We start from the raw sequence: 18778 nt of genomic DNA, 5'->3' as shown, positions 1-18778 counted from the left end.
CTGGGGATACAAACACCATAACGTCACGCTATGGCAGCAGTGGAGAGGGAAATGTATCTGGGCTGCTGAACTGTGGCAGGACATGGCTGCCTGGGTAGAGAAACCGACTGTTGAATGTTGTGTAAATGCACACATACCCAAGAGCTGGACTACTGAAGAGTATTGCAACAATGAACAGGTGGTTCAGTCTGCCAAGGTTAAATTGCCTCAGGTGGATTATTTCTGGCTCCAGGTGGGCAGCCTGTGATGGCTCGTGTTATCTGGAAAGAGGTGCAACATTATGAATGGACTCATGACTATGGGGTAGACTTAACCATGGGCAACATCTCCAGGTTATCCATGGCTGTGAAATGTGTACTGCAGTCAAGCAGGGCCAAATGGGTAAAGCCCCTATGGTATGGGAGGCAATGGTCAAAATATAAATATGGGGAGACCTGGCAGATTGATTACTCCTGCAGACCCACCAAGGCAAGTGTTACGTGCTGACAGTGGTGGAAGGAACCACTGGATGGTTGGATCTACCCCATGTCTCACGGCACTGCCCAGAATACCATCTGGGCCTTGAAAAACAAGTCCTGTGGCAACATGGGCACTCCAGAAAGAATTGAGTCAGATGACAGACATCTGGACCAGATACTACGGGATTGAGTGGGTGTATCATATTCCTTAATATGCACCAGCCTCTGAAAAAATTGAACAGCATAATGGACTGTTAACAACCATATTGAAAGTAATGGGTGGGGAACCATCAGACATTGACATCTACATGTAGCAAAAGCCACCTGGTTAGTTAACACTTGAGGTTCCACCAGTCAAATTGGCCCTTCACAATCAAAACCTCCATGTTCCATAGAAAGGAACATGAGGGATAGAATATGGGGAATATATTAGGGAGGGCAGTTTGGGTTAGTCCTACCTCAGACAAAGGCAAGCACATCTTGGGGGTTGTTTTTGCTCAAGATGAGAGACCTGGGTTCACTTTGTGGGTAATGCAGAGGGATAAGGAAACATGATGTATACCTCAAAGGGATTTGATTTTGGAGTCTATAATGAATCTGTAATGTTGAATTGTATAATACTGGTTGGTGAATAAGTGCCACTGTGTGCCATAACTGCAATTGACAAGGTGTATATACTGCTCCAGATATACCAGTGATAAATTCCTGATGCAGTTTGTAACCAGCCCTCCTGCCCTAGAACACCTCTAGGATGAATGGAATCCACAGTCTTAGACTAAATTAACTCAACAGACATCTTGGAAGAACAGCCACTGATGATGGAAATATATATATACACATATGTTTATGTATGTGTGCGTACAGTTGGAAAGGGGTAGGATTTGGACATGATGTATGTGGTACAGAATAAGGAATGGATAATGTGAAAAATGCCAATCACTTGGTTTTTAAAATTTTTAAAGTTTAATAATAATAAAATGGTTACAAAAATAATACAATTAGAGTAATAAAGTTTAGAGTTAGGACAATTACAAGACAATAAAAAGTAAAGAATTACGGATGTCCAGATGCTCTTGTACACTGAGTCACAAAAAGCATGACTTGTGAACAAAGGAATCACCCTTAAAACAATACACTTGATGCATATTTATAAATCCTTCATGGTTATGCATGCATTCTGTTTAAAACAAGAAACTGTCTCTGTTGTATGTCAACTGTTTCCTTTAATCCTCATGGTGTCTTCGAGTCTGAGCAAGGCCTGAAGAAATTAGCTTCTTCTGATAAGAAGCCATAAATTCCTCTCCTTTGGCAGATTTAGGTGTTCCTCAAAGCAAGTATCTCATTCCTAAAAAAACTTGCCCCGCATACATAGTCTCTATTTTAACATTATGTTGGAACCTAAAACTATATTTAACACACTACTTAAAAGAATTAATACAGCATAACTTTCTAACATTACACATATAATATGCATTGTAATATTTGCAAAAAGCCAATCATAAAATACACATTTTTCACAGATAATATCCTAATAGCCAGAAGAGGGTGTGGCTAGAATCTGATGTGGATATGCAGAGGGGTGTCTGTGTATGTGTAAGGGTCTCTTAAGTATCTCTCTAGTTTGGATTACAACAGCCTGCTGACCTGTACTGAAATTCCGTGCCCCTTCACGTCATTTCTGGGATAGTGTGGGGGAAAGGGGTCCCTTCCAGATTGGGGTGGCTTGGGTGTGGTCATGTTGCTGTCAGGCTCTGCAGTGTGCATTCACATGTGAATTGCTTGCCTCTCTTGTATGCTTCTGTTCTTAATACCATTACTTTTACAGTTCATTTTCTTATCTCATTGCTGTTTTCAGTAAATTGTTCTTATCTCAACCAATGATCTTTACATTTTGTGCCTGCAAGTCTCCTTTCAGTAGGAACACTTGATGGAAGAATACTGTTCCTAAACCACAACACTTCAAAGCAGCTTCAGTTCAGGGAGAAATCTGGAGCGATGTCGTTAGAGTGCCAAATCTGCAGCCTAAATTTGGCTTCTGGGAACAATTCAAATGGCTGTCTTTGCCGCTTCTGCAGTGTGAGGAAGCCTACGTTTATTGACAGGAATTGGATTTGTGGATGAAGAAGCAATTCTGGAGAAACTTTTGTAGTTTATTCTTGTATTAGCAAAACACAGCTAACACCTTCTGCCATGTGGTGAATGTAGATAATCCAACTGAGGATGTCTTCAGTGACAGGAGCGGACTGTTAATGTGTAGTTTGTTAATACTGCAGTACCTGTTACACTAAAGTAGGAGTAATGATAAAGTTATGAAACAGTAAAATCTGATTTAAATCCTCTACTTCTTCTTTTGTGTTCTATATGGCCTTCTACAAATCTAGAATTGTAGAATTGTACAGTCTTGATTTTCACCACAGTTCAGTTATTGGTGACTTTTAGGTGACAATTGATAAGTAAATGATGGAGAAATATTATGTGAATATGTAGAGAGAATGTGTGTCTGTAAGAGTCTCTTAAGCGTCTCTCTAATTTGGATCACAGCAACCTGCTGATCTGTACTGAAATATTTTCAGATTAAATTTTTGTTCTAGAGGTGTTATATTATGGAGCTACTGTTGACTGTGGAGAGAATACTTTTTTGAACTTTGAATTACTTTTAGTCTCAGAATTCACATGTTTTTATTTTTCCTTTCCTGTAGTTATACAGCTCTGGTTGGAATGTTTGCAGCAACATAAACAAGTTTCTTGGTGAGTATAAGTATAGATCCTTTTTTTTTATTGTGGCTTTTCCTGAAGCTTTTGAAATTTTGCTTTAAAATTCAGGTTTTACTTAAATACTATCTACCATGCTTCTGCAAGACTTACTTGCATTGAATTCTTGTATTCGTAAAAGCTGCCTTTTTCTCCTTAAACAGAAAATACACAGTCTCATTAAAGGTTTTCATTAATATTACTTTATTTAGGAAAAACCTGATTTATTTTATGAGACTTAAACCTTTTTCCAAATTATTTCTGTTTGTTCAGTGCTTAGGTGCTTGTTTTTTATCTTTAGTGTTTACAGGAAAAGAGAGGGGAAGCCAGAACATGGGACATGATCAAATGACTGAAAATTATTGTTTTCAATGACAACTGTTTATTTCTTTAATTGCACTTGGTAATTCAAATAGATTTCATTATAGAATATTTTTTTGTTCCGTTGAATTGCTTATTTTCATAATTTCTGCTTCCATGTTAGTCTGTCCCAGTCTCAGCACCAGTTGAAACTGACAGCACAGTTACATGAGATGTTGATAAGAGGATGAAAAATTATGTTCTCCAGGCCCTGTAATCTCAGGGAGAGAGTGAGGATCTTGTTCAGAGGCTCATTCATGTAACACCTTTTCAGTTTTTTTACCAAGTACTTTGGGATGGCCTTGGGTTCTGCCTGAGGAGAAGAGCAAATGTAGATTTTTTACTGGTCAGTTATCTTAATCTACGTGTATAAACTAGAGAAAAAATAGGGGACTGAAAGCAAGTACTCAAGTCTTATGGTTTGAGGAAATATCAGTGGTGAGGAATAAGCTGTTCAGCATTCTTGTTACAGAAATGTTAAGTATCAGTTCAGGATCCAGTTTCTGTGTTGTGTGTCTCACAGTTCACCTATGTAGTTGTTAATTGAATCTGGGAAGCTTTTAAATCAAGTAAGTGCTGGTGAATTGGTAGTTGAGGATGCTACATCATGCAAATAAGAACTGCGTATAGTCCAGTGTCTTGTTTGAAATGTGTCTTTTGGATTGAAGAAAGGGGGTGATGCAGTATTCCCTGAAATTTGTTGCAGTGTCAGGTCTTCCTGTCTAGTTTAAGTCTTTCTTGTTCCTGTTACTTTAAAAAAAAATCCAAACCCAAAACTATGCCTGGAGATCTAAGCATGGTGGTTTGAAATACCGCTGTGAAGGACATCATCTGAGACTTACGGTCACATCTGAAAACAGTAACCTACCTGTGAAATGATAAACCAACAAGAGGAAGGAGCAGACATCCTTGGATGAACAGAGGCTGTACTTGAGTTAACATGTTTGGCAGGTATAGGAGTTTTATATCTGTTTTTATGCATAGGGTAAAACACAGTAAGGCATACTTCATGGTAGCACTGCTGCTGTAGTCAAAACCTGCCGGGCAGAGGGTTCTTTGTCTGCAGGCAATAAAAGTCTGATGTAATCCCCAGTGCCGATACAAGTTTAAGTGGTGCTTGTGAAACTTCCGCTTAGTCTTCATAACATGCCATTAGGATTGTATAGTGTAAATAGTGTCTGTAAATACTGTTTTGCAGTCTGATATGATACCTTTTCTCATCTGCAGGTGTGTGGTTTCATCACAGCATGGCTGTGGTCATCCACTTGCAAGTTGTTCCGATTGCGGTGGGGACCATGGACTTCTCTGGACTGACCATTCCTGATGGGGGTGTACATATTGTAGGGGGTGAACTGGGTGAGGCTTTCGTTGTTTTTGCCACTGATGGAGAAGTGAGGCTGGTGTCATGGGTGCAGATGATAAAAGTAAAAGGTCAAAACTAACTATATTGAAGAGTAAAAAAAAAAAAACTGATGTACAAAATGTGAATGCACTTAGTCCTTGGCAGTTCCATATGTAGATGTGCCAGCAAATTTGGAGCAGTGGTGCTAGAGAGGATGTCAGGGTCAGTCTTAGCCTTAAGCTTTGTGGAATCAACTGTAAACATGCTTTGTCTTAGAAGGAAACAAAACAAGCTTGTGTTACTTGTGTAGGAGTGGCAGTGCTGCCTGCAGTACCCCGGTCAACAACATCTGTGCTGCATCTTCACAGAATACAAGACTATCTCTGGCTAGTTGCTTTTTCTTCCTGGTTTTGCCAGTGCTTTTTATTGCATGTCCTACCCTGCAATCCTGCGGAATCACCATCAAGGTACTGAGTGCTTCCTAGGAGTTGGGACAGCAAGCTTCCCATCCAGAATAAAATATACATTTTCAGTGCAGAATAGAATTATATTTATGCAAACTATCAAAATTGACTGTGCTCCTTTATTGGGTCATAGAACAATGGGGTTTTTTTTCATGGTGTTCCTCTTTTTTTCTTTATTGTATCCTTATGGCAGAGGGGGGGAAATCCCTGGGTTTGGCATGGATGCATAAAAAAATGAAGGAAATAGTCTGAATTGAGAAAGTGTGTTGAATTTCTTCTGAACTGCATATGAAGCAGCAATGAGACAGAATGAAGCTTGAAAGTGGAGCTGATTTCAAGGAAGGGGTTTTGGTGTGACACGTAAAGGAATGGTTTAATCACTCCACAGCGATTTGGAAAATAGTTTTGCTAGGGTAGGTGTAGTTTGGAAAAGGCTGCAGTGATTTTGGAGTTTCCACAGAGGAAACAGTAAAGGCTGTTATTAGTGAAAGTTTGCCATAACTGCTTGGGTTTGCTCTGTCTTATAATACTAAACAGATTTTCAGCCACCAGAGGAGCCCACTTCTGTTGGTACTTGGTGATATGCCAGGTTTGGGGCTCTGCACTGACAGAGCCTAAAACTGGAGCGAATAAGAACAACTACAGGACCTGCAGTGTTAGCAGAGAAAGTTTGTTTTACGAGTCAAAATTGGGATCCCTGAAGGGATCAATACTAATATATTTTATGTATAATATCTGCATTGTCCTGTACCTTCCTCATTGATACCTGTGTGAATAGTTGAATAGTCTTCAAAAGTTTAATTATCTTATGATGACTTTGATGGAGAAGAAAAGACTGTCTCTTTTAAATAATGTGCATTTCAATAATATAGATTTAGAAACATTTTGTTTTGGAAGTAGTGCTTATCTAAATCCTGAAGTATTTGGTCCTGAAACAGATCTGATCTTCATAGAGAAGTAGGAAGTTTTGGAGAAAGGTCATAAAGCTCTTGGGGTAGGTCTAGTCTCCTTGTTTCAAACATGGTCTTGAATATGTGGGATAAATGTATTCTCAGAGCAGAAATCCTGTTCATGTGTCAATTTAGGTACCAAGTTAATACAAAGTGATTTTCTGGTGAAGAAAATTTTAGGAGAGATTTTCTGGCAAAGTATTCTTATTTCCAAGTTGTAGCTATTAATGTCTGATCAGTCTGGGGTTGTTTGTTGACAAGGTGTTTTAATGTCGTTCAAGGTTTTTAAGCAATCTTTGCTGGAGGGGACAGGAGCAGAAACATAAAACCTCAAAGAAGGCAAGCCCCTGTGTTCAGTGCTTGCTTTCTGAGAAATAAGTTACCAGTATGGTCATGGTCATGCTGGTGAAGCATATTTTAGCACTCCCTCTTGACCTAGTTTGTACAGAGCCATCTCATGGTTCTCAGTAAAAGTTGTGTCTCATGGTTTCAGTCTTGCTCTAAAGCTAGGTATTTTGGAGTAAAATAGTTGAGACCCTCTACTGAGTGATTTATCTCATGTAATGTTCTGCCAAGCATATTTCTGCTTGAGACAGATGTTCCTGAAATTGGTTGTAAATGGAAAAGCCTGCCTGCTTTCATGGTCTGAGAAGCAGGACCACAGTGCAAGCCAGTAGTAGGATGTGAGAGAGAACCCAAAGCAGGCCAAGTTTTGTAACTTGGGAGGGGAGAGAAATGAAGACTTGGGAGGAGGGGCCAATGATATGAGATTTTTGCTCACAAAATTTTTTCTCTCTTTCAACTTTGTGACCTATTGCCTTCTAACAAGCTTAGCTGAATTAGTGAAGTGCAGTTAATATGTGCTTTAACTAATGTTGGTGTTAGCTGACTAGCCGTGTTCAGACTTTCATGGAATGTGCTGCCTCTGTAACTCTGATTCAATGGCTTTGGCTGTTTTCTTCACATTTCCTATTAGTTGTGATACTAATATTTTAAAAATATTTGAGTAAAACCATAGTAAGACTTTCTGCACCAAAGTGAATGTGTTTATGAAAGCCCTATTGTGTGTGATCCTGTTACTGAAGTCAGGAGATGTGTATGTTCTTCTCCAGCCCCATGGAGGTGAGCTGAGATGAATCCCTTGCATGAGGTGGCATCAGATGGCAGCTCTTACTGAAGGGAACCACTGTGGGAAGCTGAAATAATGCATTGAGAGTGCCTCTGGGTTGGCTTTGCTTGGCCATTCTTAGTGAAAAGGAAAAATAAGTGTACTAGGGAAAGAATCACCTTGCACCTATCATTTCTTCAAGTGTTAAGCAAAATGTGTATCTGCTCCATGTTTGGAGGCATGAAATTCCATTGCTAGTGTGAGAAAGGTGTATTTCAATTATGTAAATCTGCAAAAAAATAGTGGAAATTTGAGGTGTGTGTGGATAAACCTCTTAAAATATAGCTTTGCACTTGCTGCCTTTTTCTTTTTTTCAACTTCTACATTCTGATGCAACATAAACTGTAAAATCCCAACCATCTTAAATTTTTCTTAATTTCCTTTCCCAGTTAAAAGTTACAGACTCCTGCCCCAACAGTTAGAAGACTGGGCTGATTCAGGTCCAGTGTGATACTGTGAGAGCTCAGTATATTATCAGATATTACTCTAGGAAATTAATTTTTTTCAGTTCCTTGCGTGGCTAGAATACTTTGTCTTTTGTTGTAAATCAAACTTACAGGCAATAGTATTTTTTCCCCTGTACCCTTGCAGGCTGCTTTAATAGAGGTGAGGATCAGTTTAAAAGCACTGTTTTAGAGGAAAGTAGCAGATGACCTTTTGATAGAGAAGTTTTTTTGCAGTGTGGTGGTTGAATGGAGTGGTTAGGCTGTCTGTGTCCAGCCCTTGATAAATGGCCTGGCTTAAAAAGTGTGGTGAAGGAGTAGCTTTTCTCTATCATAAAAGCTCTCTGATATTCTTAAAGATCTGTGATTTCTGAACCACACTTGAAATTAGAGTAACTCTTCACGATGTTAATATTTTTGTAGATGCAGCTTAGTTATACCATTGCTCTTTATGCCTTATGTGAAGGAAAATGCTAGTGCTTATTTCTGTGCATGTCTCCTTGTTCATGTAGTGCATGGCTAGGTTTTTTATTTTAACTCAAATAAATTTTGTCCATCTGTAATTAAATCTTCAAGATACAGTCTTACTATAAGGACAGTGATACTGAATAAGACTTATTTGTTTTTTTGGATCTTGTGAGCTTGAAGACTACAGGAATGGATCATAATTTGTACATTAAAATTTTGGGAAACAACTGACCACAAAATCAGGGAAAATAGCTGTTGACCAGGCTTTTTCACTATGTCTATGTTGAGAGAAGCTACTAGAGTAAGATTTCTTAAACTTTTATATTATCTGTTGGAAACAAATATTAATGAAGACTTTTAAAATATTCTGGTTAAAACAGAGAAGTTGGACAAAAACAATGCAAATATGCAAGGAGTATAGAGAGTCTTCTAAAATTGATTAAAAATATCTACATATTTCTAATGTCTTTGTACTTTATTGCACTTGTAGTGATGAGGTGACATAGTGTTCCAGAGTGTTTCGCTAATGTGGTAGCTGTTGAAAGATTGTTATTGTGTTTGTTTTACCCAGTTCCTGTTTACTGGATTCCTTGTTTTCATCAAAATGGAGAAGGGGGGGAGAAAATATTATGAAACTTCCATCTCATTTGTGAATAAACACTGGGTTATGTGGTTCTTAATTGACCTGGAACTTGGACCAATGGATAGAGGCTGAGCTTCACTCTTTCATGGTCCAGTAGCTGCCATTTTGAATACACTTTTGGAATTATTCTGCACACTGCCACTTGGGAACCCTTGTTTAAAAGATAATTGCCCCCTTACTTTCTGCAAACAAAAATTACAGTGGTTCCTTAACATCTGGCTTCTGGGAATTATAGTGCATAAGCTTATTTTGTGTATGTCTTGATTAGTGATTGATATTTAATTGCATTTTTCAGGGGAATAAAATCAGCAGTGTTGATATTACAAAATGACAAAACATCCTCCGAATAGAAGAGGGATCAACTTTGAGGTGGGAGCCCAGTTGGAAGCCCGTGACAGATTAAAAAACTGGTATATTTTTAAAACCATTCATGTTATATTAATTTTAAGTCTTTACTATCTTAAACATTTTGTATTGGTTCAATATTTAGAGTTGTAGTCATTGATTTGTAGGAAAGTAGTTAATTTATAAAAGTTTATATACCAGTGATTGAGATGGGCAATAGATGCTGAAGTGTACTGGTGTTGTGTCTGGGAATAGGACTGCTTCTAAATCTAGTTGTACTTCAGGCTCATTCTCCTGAAGTCACCCTTTAAGTTCTATGCTATACTTAGTATTGCAGAGCAGATATTACAGAAGAATAAATTCTTTGCAGTACAGAATATCCTTGCTGCTTCCTTTCCTGGTGCTGTTGTGAAATCATAGGCTCTGAAATCTGATTGAGTCTGATAGGCCTGTGCTCATTTGAGGGTGGTCAGCTTTAGAATTAAAGAATTGTGTGGAGAAACATGTTCAATGCTAACAAGTCTGGTCTGGTGCCTGTCTTGCAGCTCTCAGCTGTGACGAAGAACACTTTTCTTCACGAACCACTGCATTAGGAAGATGAAAAAGAGCCTACAAATTACTTAGGCTAACTTTACAGTTTTCTAACTGTACATTTCAGGTAGTCAGCTCAAAACTTAGCATTTAATAATTCTCAGTGAATGAGAGATAAAACGAAAATTGCCAAGGACTTCTTAAATACAGGAATAAATTTGGTTTTATTAGCTCATGTAGATAACTTCTCTTACCAGAAATCACCTGTAGTTGATTTTTATTAAGACATCTGTGTGGGTTAGATATGACTGTATTTAAAGCTCTGGAACCTGCCAACAGGTGAAATGTGCAAAGTCAATATTGAAAACTATTTGGGCCTCTCAGGCCCAAATACACGTGATTTATTGTTCCAAAACGTCTTGGTTGCATGCAGAGTATGTTCTCTCCAGGTACAAAGGCATTGGAATTGTGAAAATGAGAAAACATAGCTATTTCCATAAAGAATGTAAAGTATGAATATTAAATCCTATTCACATGCTAATTTGGCTTAGCTGTGTATTCAAGAGTTGTGTAGGTAAACACTGATTTAAACTTTACTGCATTTTCTATAATTCTTGTGTTTTGTTAGTATAGCAAAAAAGTCAAGCTTACAAAAATAAGATCTCTTAGCCTGTCTGTAATGTAGGTTTTTTAAAGATGCAGTTTGGTGTAGCTGGTATTTGAGTAAGGCTAATAACTTGTGTCCATGACTCTTACTCTTCTGATGTTTGCTCATAACAGTGTTTGAGTGTACGTAACACTTGCATGGGAAAAGTTTGTGGGGGGGAATTCAACAACCTGCTCCACTTTCTGCATATCCGTTGGCTTAAATTTGAATTTTGAGTGTGCTATTTGTTCCATGTTCTTTGTTTTTTGGAAACACTTGATCTTAAATTACCTGTCCTGCACACAGTGCTTTGCAACTCTAGTCTCACAACTTAGTTATGAACTCTCCAGTTCTGAAATCTTTTATTTACTTGCTAAGCTTTGAACCCTGGATTGTGTGCATTTGCATTTTCATGGTTTCTTAATCAAAATTTTTAAGAGCTAGGGGCATAGCAAAGCTGTCAGCGCTGACACAACTCACTGGGTGTGGATTTGTAGAAGACAGCAGACTGGTTTTCTTCCTCTGCTGCTTTCATCTGCCCCTGTGCAACCAGGAACACTCTGTGGTATGTTTACCGTGCTCTCCTGTGGGGTCACAGGATTTTCTGTTTGGTGACACTTGCTTTTCCCAGTGCTAGACCTTTGAAGGTCCAAACTTCTCTTGTGTGTACTTTTATTGCTCTCTTGGTGCTAAAACATAGTCACAAGTCTCCTTTAGTTAAAGTGCTGGCTTTGATTTCTGCTCTCAGTATCAAATACATCAGTAAATTCATGGCCACTATTGACAGTTTACTGGCAGTGATGCTTTGGAAAATATTTCATGTTATATATGCCATATACCTTTATTTCATGTCAATGGCTTGTGCTCCAAATTGATAGTTAAGGACTTCAGGGTGTTTGGATGTGTTGTCGACCCTAGTGAATTAAAAAACACTGTATGCCAGCAGAGTAGTCAGTGTGGAGCCTGCTCCTTGTCAAAATGCAAAGAGAATTTTGCATATTTGCTGCTTGTCCCAGAGGTTGCTTTGTTGTATTTGGAATCATAGCATATTGGCAGTGTGCTGCAGTTGATGGTGCAGTTGTGTGTTATGTTGTATACTTGAACTCCAGGGAGCACGAGTACTTTTGGTGTTTCACTTTAGGTTCTTAGGGCTTGAGTTGATGCATCAAAACTGTCATGAAAGATTTGTGTGTTGCCTCAGTTTGCTATAGGGAGATAGCCTCTCTGAATGCTGAAAGGCCTGATAGTGCTGGAGTATTAGAGGATGAAGGAGCAGGACTGCTGCAGTAGGGCAGCCCTGAGTGGAGAGATCACAGAGGGGTTGTTGTAGCCATGGACATGGGCACACTGTCCCAACTGAATTGACTTTTTGAAACCTTTTGCATTGAATCATTTAAATGGATTGAGTGGTGGCTAGCTACATCCTCTCTTACTGAAAAGAGGATGACTGCACTGCATGCCTGCAATAGGCAAATGATGTTACGTTTTGTTACCTTATTGTAAAGACACCTCCAAGTTTTTCTGTCTATTGTCTTGGTAAAATGGACGTGAAAGGGGTTTTGATTATGGTTAGAGCCCTTGAGTAATATTGAGAGTATGGTGCTACCCTGTTAAGATTCAGATTATCAGTCCCATGAGTTGAGTTGTTCATGCTGTCAGGAATTGGTCTAAGTACTAAAAAGATGAACCACTGTAGCTGTTGTCCTTCACAGTGCTGGTTCTCCTGGATGCTTCCTTTCCTCTCTGCTTTGCTTTGACTGCACTAAGCTTGTCCCCTCCTAGTTCAAGGGAGTGGGGCTTTATAGCAATTCAATTTTGGTGTGTAGGAAAGAGAAGGGAAACAGACCTAGTCCAGGGAATTTCCAGATATTTACCTCTTTCCAGAAGAGGGTAATTTTACATTTGTCTACCATAAACTCATTTTCATACTGTTTGCTGTGCTTTGACAGCTGTAGTCTGAGGTTGTCAGTCATTGCTAACCACAGTTTGTTTAGTTCTTTGAGCTTTTGATTTCCTCCTTAGGTTTTTAGAAAACTAATGCCAGCAGTTTGGGCATCTTAGAGATTTTCCCTTACTGTTTAGCCAGTTCATAAGTCCTTGAGTGCATCATTCCTTTCAAATTGAGCTGGGAAACGACTTGTTTTGCCCTTCCTGTATGTTGCAAGGTGTCTCCAATTTCACAGTATTCAGATAAATATTTAAATCAGTACCATTTGGAGTTTTCTTACCCAGGATCCCTTAGCTGTTTTGAATACCCATTGAGTCAGCTGAATACTTCCTTTGTGGTTTGGGGGAGGATGTGTTGGGCCACCCTAGACATATCTTAGTTGTTCTCTGGGGCCTTATTCAGGCTTCAGCTATTGACCTTTCACTTTGTGTATGCTCTCATGTTATATTTTTCAATAAACAAGTCTGGATTTCTTTTAAGTTACCTCTACTCCTATGTATATTAACAGGCTATTTGGAAGAAGTGTATGGGTAATGTTCTGTTACTCTGTTGTATAGATCTGTGAGCACTTGCGCCTCCTGATGTATGCTTGCTCAGTTCAACAAAAGGTGTGGGAGGAAGGAAGCTTGGCCTGCCAGTGTGTGGTGCTCAGGGCTGTTGAGATCCTGTGAACCTTTCTGTGACCCTTTCTACTTTGTTTTGTAGCTGCCAGTGCTCTCATCTGAAAGGAAAGTGGTGTCAAAGTCTGTCGAGAGTTCATGGATAGGTCTAGCACAGCTTGTAATAGGTTTACTACTTCAGTCAAGAGCACTTGATTGTATGTTAACTGATGTTTATTGCTTCAAAAAGAGAAGATGTTGAGGCTTTGCAGCATGTTCTCCAAGAACTGAAAGATCTAGCTCAACCACACTCAGGTAGACTGAAATTTGATCTCATTGTTAGATATGCTTTTCTTGACGATCTTGACTCCTGTTAGTGAAGTGGTTTAGCTGCAGATGGTACTCATGTGTGATTCTGGGATGCCAGTTCTGGTGGAGAAAGTTCATCCTTTTGCTGGATATGAAGCAGGGAGCAGTCTTGCTTCACTGAGTTAGTTGGCTCTTGTAACTTGGGTTTGTCTCGTTTCAGTGGTAGAAAATGGATTGTGTTTCTTAGAGGTGGTTATCTGCTTGGACAGGATTAGCTTGATACTGAGTCAGCATTCTGTCCTTTTTATCAGCTTCCCTCTTCATCATTGAAAATCTGAGTCCTAGGCATACTGCAATCCCAATGGCAAGAGCACCCTTCTGGTTGCTCTCTTGTTGAGAGGATCTGGGATTTCTTAACCTGTTTTTGCTGCTCTCAGATTGTAGAGAATGGGATGCTGATTTTTGTCATTTTGTCATACTTAGCGATATCCAAAAATAATTTGTTTAGGTGTTTAGGTTGTGACTGTGACTACTGCCCCTCATGAACTTGTGGAGGACAGTACTTGAGTTACCTAAATACAAAGTAACTTGACTGTCACAGGAAGGAAGTTTCTTTTTTTTTCCTCAAGAAGTTAGTAACCAGTTACAGATGTCCCTGCCATAAATATCTCCCATTGGAATTCCTCTCCTCCACAGTCTTTGCTGCATGCATTTTGGCAATACATTGGGATGAACTAATGGCGTAGTTTGACTTGTGTGGCAGTGAGTATCCTTAGTGTGTAGTTGCAGTATAAGTCTCTAGTGTGGCCTATTCATAGCTCTTTGTGAAATCATGACTGGACATGTCTTAGATCTGCTGGAGGATTTCAGTTGTAGGTAGATTTGCTTTCTCTTTGTGTATGGTTGTAGAATGGTTTCCTGAGTTGTATCTGAGTCTTAATTCTTACATGTCTAGGCTTTACTGTTAGTATCATGCTTGATCTTTTCAAGATGCCACTACTTTGTACCACTTGTTCTATCTTTCAAGTGTAGTTTACCAGATAAAGAATACTTGTGGATTTGAGTTTTGTCTTCAGCCCTTTGTTCAAGAATTCACCGAGGCCTTGTCTTTCTTCCAGAATATTGAAAACACCAACCAATGGAAATTTTCTCTTGATGTTAATACTGTGGAAGGGAAAGCTTTGTACTTAAAATGTTATGTTCAGTGAGGATAGTGAAATAGCTGTGATTCTGAAATCTGTACGGAAGTTACAAATTACCAATGCAATTTAAAGAAACACAGAGTTTACAAGGTCTTCCTGATCAGAGACATTTGAATTTGACTCATCTCAGATTCCCCTACTACTAATGTATTAAGAAATTTATATTTTGAAATCTCAGGATTTTGCAGATGAAATTTAACTTTGAGAATCTAAAACTTAAATTACATTTAGTGTGCCTGCTGGGTTTTTGCTGTTACATTGGGTGAATGATTCATGGTGCCTGGTGATGGATATCTTAGAGAAGTGATTGTATTGGCACCCAAGTGTTACTCTTGACAAAAGTGAAGTGAAGCTATTGATTTTGTCAAATGTTTTATGTCTAGATACAGGGAAAGTCTTTCTGGCTTCTGACTCTGTAGATAAATTTTTTTTCAGCCCCAAACTAAGAACTCCTTAGCTGTCTTCTCTTGCTGCAGTCAATGTTTGCATTTGCTGTTCAGTTTTGGGTTTTCTTACGTGCTTTGCTCTGTCATTTTGTAGCATCTTTATTACTTATACAAGTGGTACATCAAATTAATATGATTGGAGGAGCTAAACTGGGGTTAATTTGTATAAAGTGTCTGAGACAGTTTACCTTATTCATAATTAAAATATTTTAATCTACCTTTGACTAGGTATCCAGCACATATTGAAGAAATTGATTATGAAGAGGGGAAAGTACTTATCCATTTCAAGCGCTGGAACCATAGATATGATGAATGGTTTTGTTGGGACAGTCCTTATTTGCGTCCCCTAGAGAAAATACAGTTAAGAAAAGAAGGGTTGCATGAGGAAGAAGGTTGTGCAGTAAGTAGAAATTTGAGAACATTTGTGTGTGTAACAGTTTAATGTGTGTTTGTATGAATGATGACCTTTAAAATGCTTCACTGTTGCTGTGTTACCTGCTGGGTAAATTTTATGATTTCTTCTAAACATTGGAAAACTAGTAATTGAAATGTTTTAATAAAGTTGTGTGTTTCAGTAATTCTCAGATGAAGACAATTTTAACTGCTGTTTTGTAGGGATTTCATATCAATGATCGGGTATTGGCATGCTGGTCTGACTGTCGTTTCTATCCAGCCAAAGTTACTTCTGTTAACAAAGATGGTAAGGATTCCTGGTTTTGTCACACTTAGTAGTCATGTATTTCTAATTGTTCTGGAACCTCGTTTAGGTGGGGAGATACTACAGCAGATGGAAAACAGCTGTGAAAATTTGCATTTTCAGTTATGTGTTTTAGTCTGTCATTAACTTTTTTAACCTCTTACCTTTTTTATGAGAAAAAAAGCTTTCTGTTGGGATATCTAGTCAGTACTTGCTTTAAGTATATATGTGGGAAAAGTTTCTTAAATTTCTTGTTATTACTTATAAACCGCAATGAAACCTATTGTCAGAGCTGCAGAATCCCCTTAAAAATCTCCCAGAATGGATGGGGGAACTGTGAGTTATTTGTTCTAATGCTGGACTTGCTGTAGATTGTCGGTGTTGTAAGATAAGGAGAAAAGGGCTGTGTAATTATATATTGGAATATTCCACCAAAAATATTCTGAGGTTTTGTGAGTAAGGTGCATCTGAGGAGCAACTCTTAAGATTAGACATGCACCTTTATTTGACTGGAATTGTTTTAGATAACTTTGCTGTGATAGGAGCTCTGTGTTGAGGGTTCTGACCACACAGGTAAAGCAGCTTTCATATAGGGCTGATTGTGCAGTTGGAGTATTGGAGATGTTAGCTGGTGCTGTGTTAAATATTTTCTGATCTTTGAACTCTTACAATTTGTTTTCATATTTTAGGTACATACACTGTGAAATTTTATGATGGTGTAGTTCAAACAGTCAAAAACATTCATGTCAAAGCTTTTTCCAAGGATCAGGTAAGTATGGTGTTTGTGCAGCTAGTATATTCTTAAATGACCAGTTCATGTGGCTAGATTTGGTGAATTATAAAATGTGAAATTAATGAGAAACCTTTACTGCTAAAATACAGTATTGTCTGAAGTGAAGTCCTTTAAAATGAGAAGGGGTGATAGATATCTCAAAGGGGAAAGGGGACTTCATTTCCCCTTCGTTAAAGGGAATCCCTTGAAATGAAATGTGAATCTTTGTGATATGATTTGGAAAACTCTCAGGTTCCTTAAATGCACCTCTTGAACTAAAGAAGTCATAGGTTTATAAGTAAAACAGATTTCTAAAAGTCATTGGAAAATTCAGAATGTACATACTAAAGCTAGTGATAAGGTTTTGAATCATGCTGTGATTGTTTTACCTGTTTGAGATTACTTAAAAAAAAATAAAAGAATGACAACTATGGAGTGGACAAAAACTGTTCTTTCCCAAAGTAACTGCTTAATATTCATGAGACACTTAAGGAACATGGCTATTAATCTTTCACCTCACAACTTTGAGAAGATCAGCTTTTTTTGACTATTCCTTGTTTTCCTTCTGTGTTTTGGCTGTTTTACCAACCCTTAATTTACTCAGCACAGTGGGTTCAACCTTCAGCTCATGACAGAAAGTAGTAGTGAACCATTACATTTTAAAAAATAGAAACTGTACTGCTGATAGGGAGGAGGAAGTGCTTCTCTGTACTTTGATTTTCATGTAGAGGCAGGTAGGAAAGGCTGACCAAGTTGTGGTCTTGAGTAACTTGGTTAAAACTTCTTGAATACTGCTTCAGAATAATTTTCATTACAGATAGGGTTTTAAGTCTGATCTCTTGCCACACATTCCTGTGTGGTAACTGTAGCATGTGGGTTTTTTGGTCATGCTCTCTGCCTTTAGTTTTCTGAAACTTTGAGCAAAGAAATTGAATCTGAACCCCCAGTACAAGTCTTATACACAGATTCCAGTCGTGAATGTCATTGGTACAATTTGTATTTGTCACTGTTGTGGAGAGGTATGGCAGTCCTCCAGATTTCTGTATCTACTGGGCTGGGATGGAAACACTATTTCACATTTCCTGTAATTTGCCCTTCATAGCTTTTAAATGGTTATCACTGTGTGTGGTGGAAAGTTGATTAATACTCGCAAGTGAAGTACTGCAGAATCTTCATTTCCATGAGAAATGTTTTTATGATACTTAGCGTTAAATAAATGGAGTTGAACAATCTGAAGAAATACTCTGCATAAGTAAACAAAAATAATGTCTCTCTTTTAGGAAGTTTCATGATTCTGCATAGCTTTGGAAAGGTTTTGAAAAGAGATGAAAGGGGTTTTTGGTTGGTTCTTTCTGTTTTCTCCTTTTATCCTTTGTCCAAGAAGATTTCTCTTTGCTTAGGCCAAGAGAATCTCCTGAGTTATGATAGAACATTTTTTCTGTCTTTTAGCATAAAAAAGCATGAAGTGAGAATTTGCTAGTGAGCTCTACTTATATAACCAGAAGTAAAGTTAAAAAAAAAAATTACTTGACCCGCTGGAGTGCTCAAGAATCAGAAAAAACAGGTACAGCAGTAGTGTAGCAGCATGTTGGAAGTGGAGAGGAGGTGGCTTGCTCCTGTTCTTCAGGAGGAGAGAGTGTAGTCATGAAGGCACACATGGCTCAAATCTTAGTACTTATTAAAGAAAAAAAGTGCTCCAAACCACACAATTCCTAAAGGGAGCAGCGTAAGTAGGTCATAATTCCTTCAATTACAGTATTACTCTGTCCCTGTGTAGAGTGTGTAACTGGCTATGTTGAGCAGTGATGGTAAAATGCTAATGAACTGTAACAGTGTGAATGTGCCTTTGCAAGTACACACAACTTTTGAGGAGAGTTCAGTAACACCAACAGGTAATTCAGACATACTGTATTCATTATTCAGTTTCTTGAGAATATTTTGACTAGGATGGCTTAGGAGTGTTCCAGTACCACTTACTTGGTTCAAATCAGATGGTTTTGTAAGTATGGAAAGTGTTGAAACATAGTTGCCTGGGGGCTGTTTTTTGAGGTGGTAGGTGTTCCTTTGTTTGGGGTGGGGTTTTTGTGTTATGTTTGTTTGTTTTCCCCTGATGTTTGAGTTGCTGCTGAAGCCTTTCCCCCATGAAGCTCCTCCTGTAATGAATTTACAGAATACAGGCTTACAGGATGTCTGGTAAAGGGAGTGCTCAGACATATGAAAGACTTCCTTCCCCTTT

General features: G+C 38.4%; 1 protein-coding gene across 8 annotated transcripts in view; it reads left to right on the top strand.

Annotated features, from left to right (window-relative positions):
• Nucleotides 1-18778, top strand: part of PHF20 (PHD finger protein 20) — a 68833-nt gene that overhangs the window by 7263 nt on the left and 42792 nt on the right. For 5 of the 8 annotated variants that reach the window (XM_021536655.3, XM_021536647.3, XM_021536649.3 and 2 more), the window contains 6 exons: nt 3158-3206; nt 4797-4925; nt 9343-9457; nt 15302-15473; nt 15689-15773; nt 16460-16539. In XM_021536655.3, coding sequence (XP_021392330.1) covers nt 9375-9457; nt 15302-15473; nt 15689-15773; nt 16460-16539 — 420 coding nt within the window. In that variant the 5' untranslated portion in view covers nt 3158-3206; nt 4797-4925; nt 9343-9374. The remainder of the gene's footprint in view (nt 1-3157; nt 3207-4796; nt 4926-9342; nt 9458-15301; nt 15474-15688; nt 15774-16459; nt 16540-18778) is intronic. The other 3 variants (XM_021536648.3, XM_021536652.3, XM_077787061.1) reach the window with 1 other exon arrangement.

Source organism: Lonchura striata, chromosome 17 (assembly GCF_046129695.1).
Source record: "Lonchura striata isolate bLonStr1 chromosome 17, bLonStr1.mat, whole genome shotgun sequence".
Classification (NCBI taxonomy): Eukaryota; Metazoa; Chordata; class Aves; order Passeriformes; family Estrildidae; genus Lonchura; species Lonchura striata.
The sequence above is the reverse complement of the archived record's forward strand: the minus strand, read 5'-3'. Positions and strand labels throughout refer to the sequence as shown.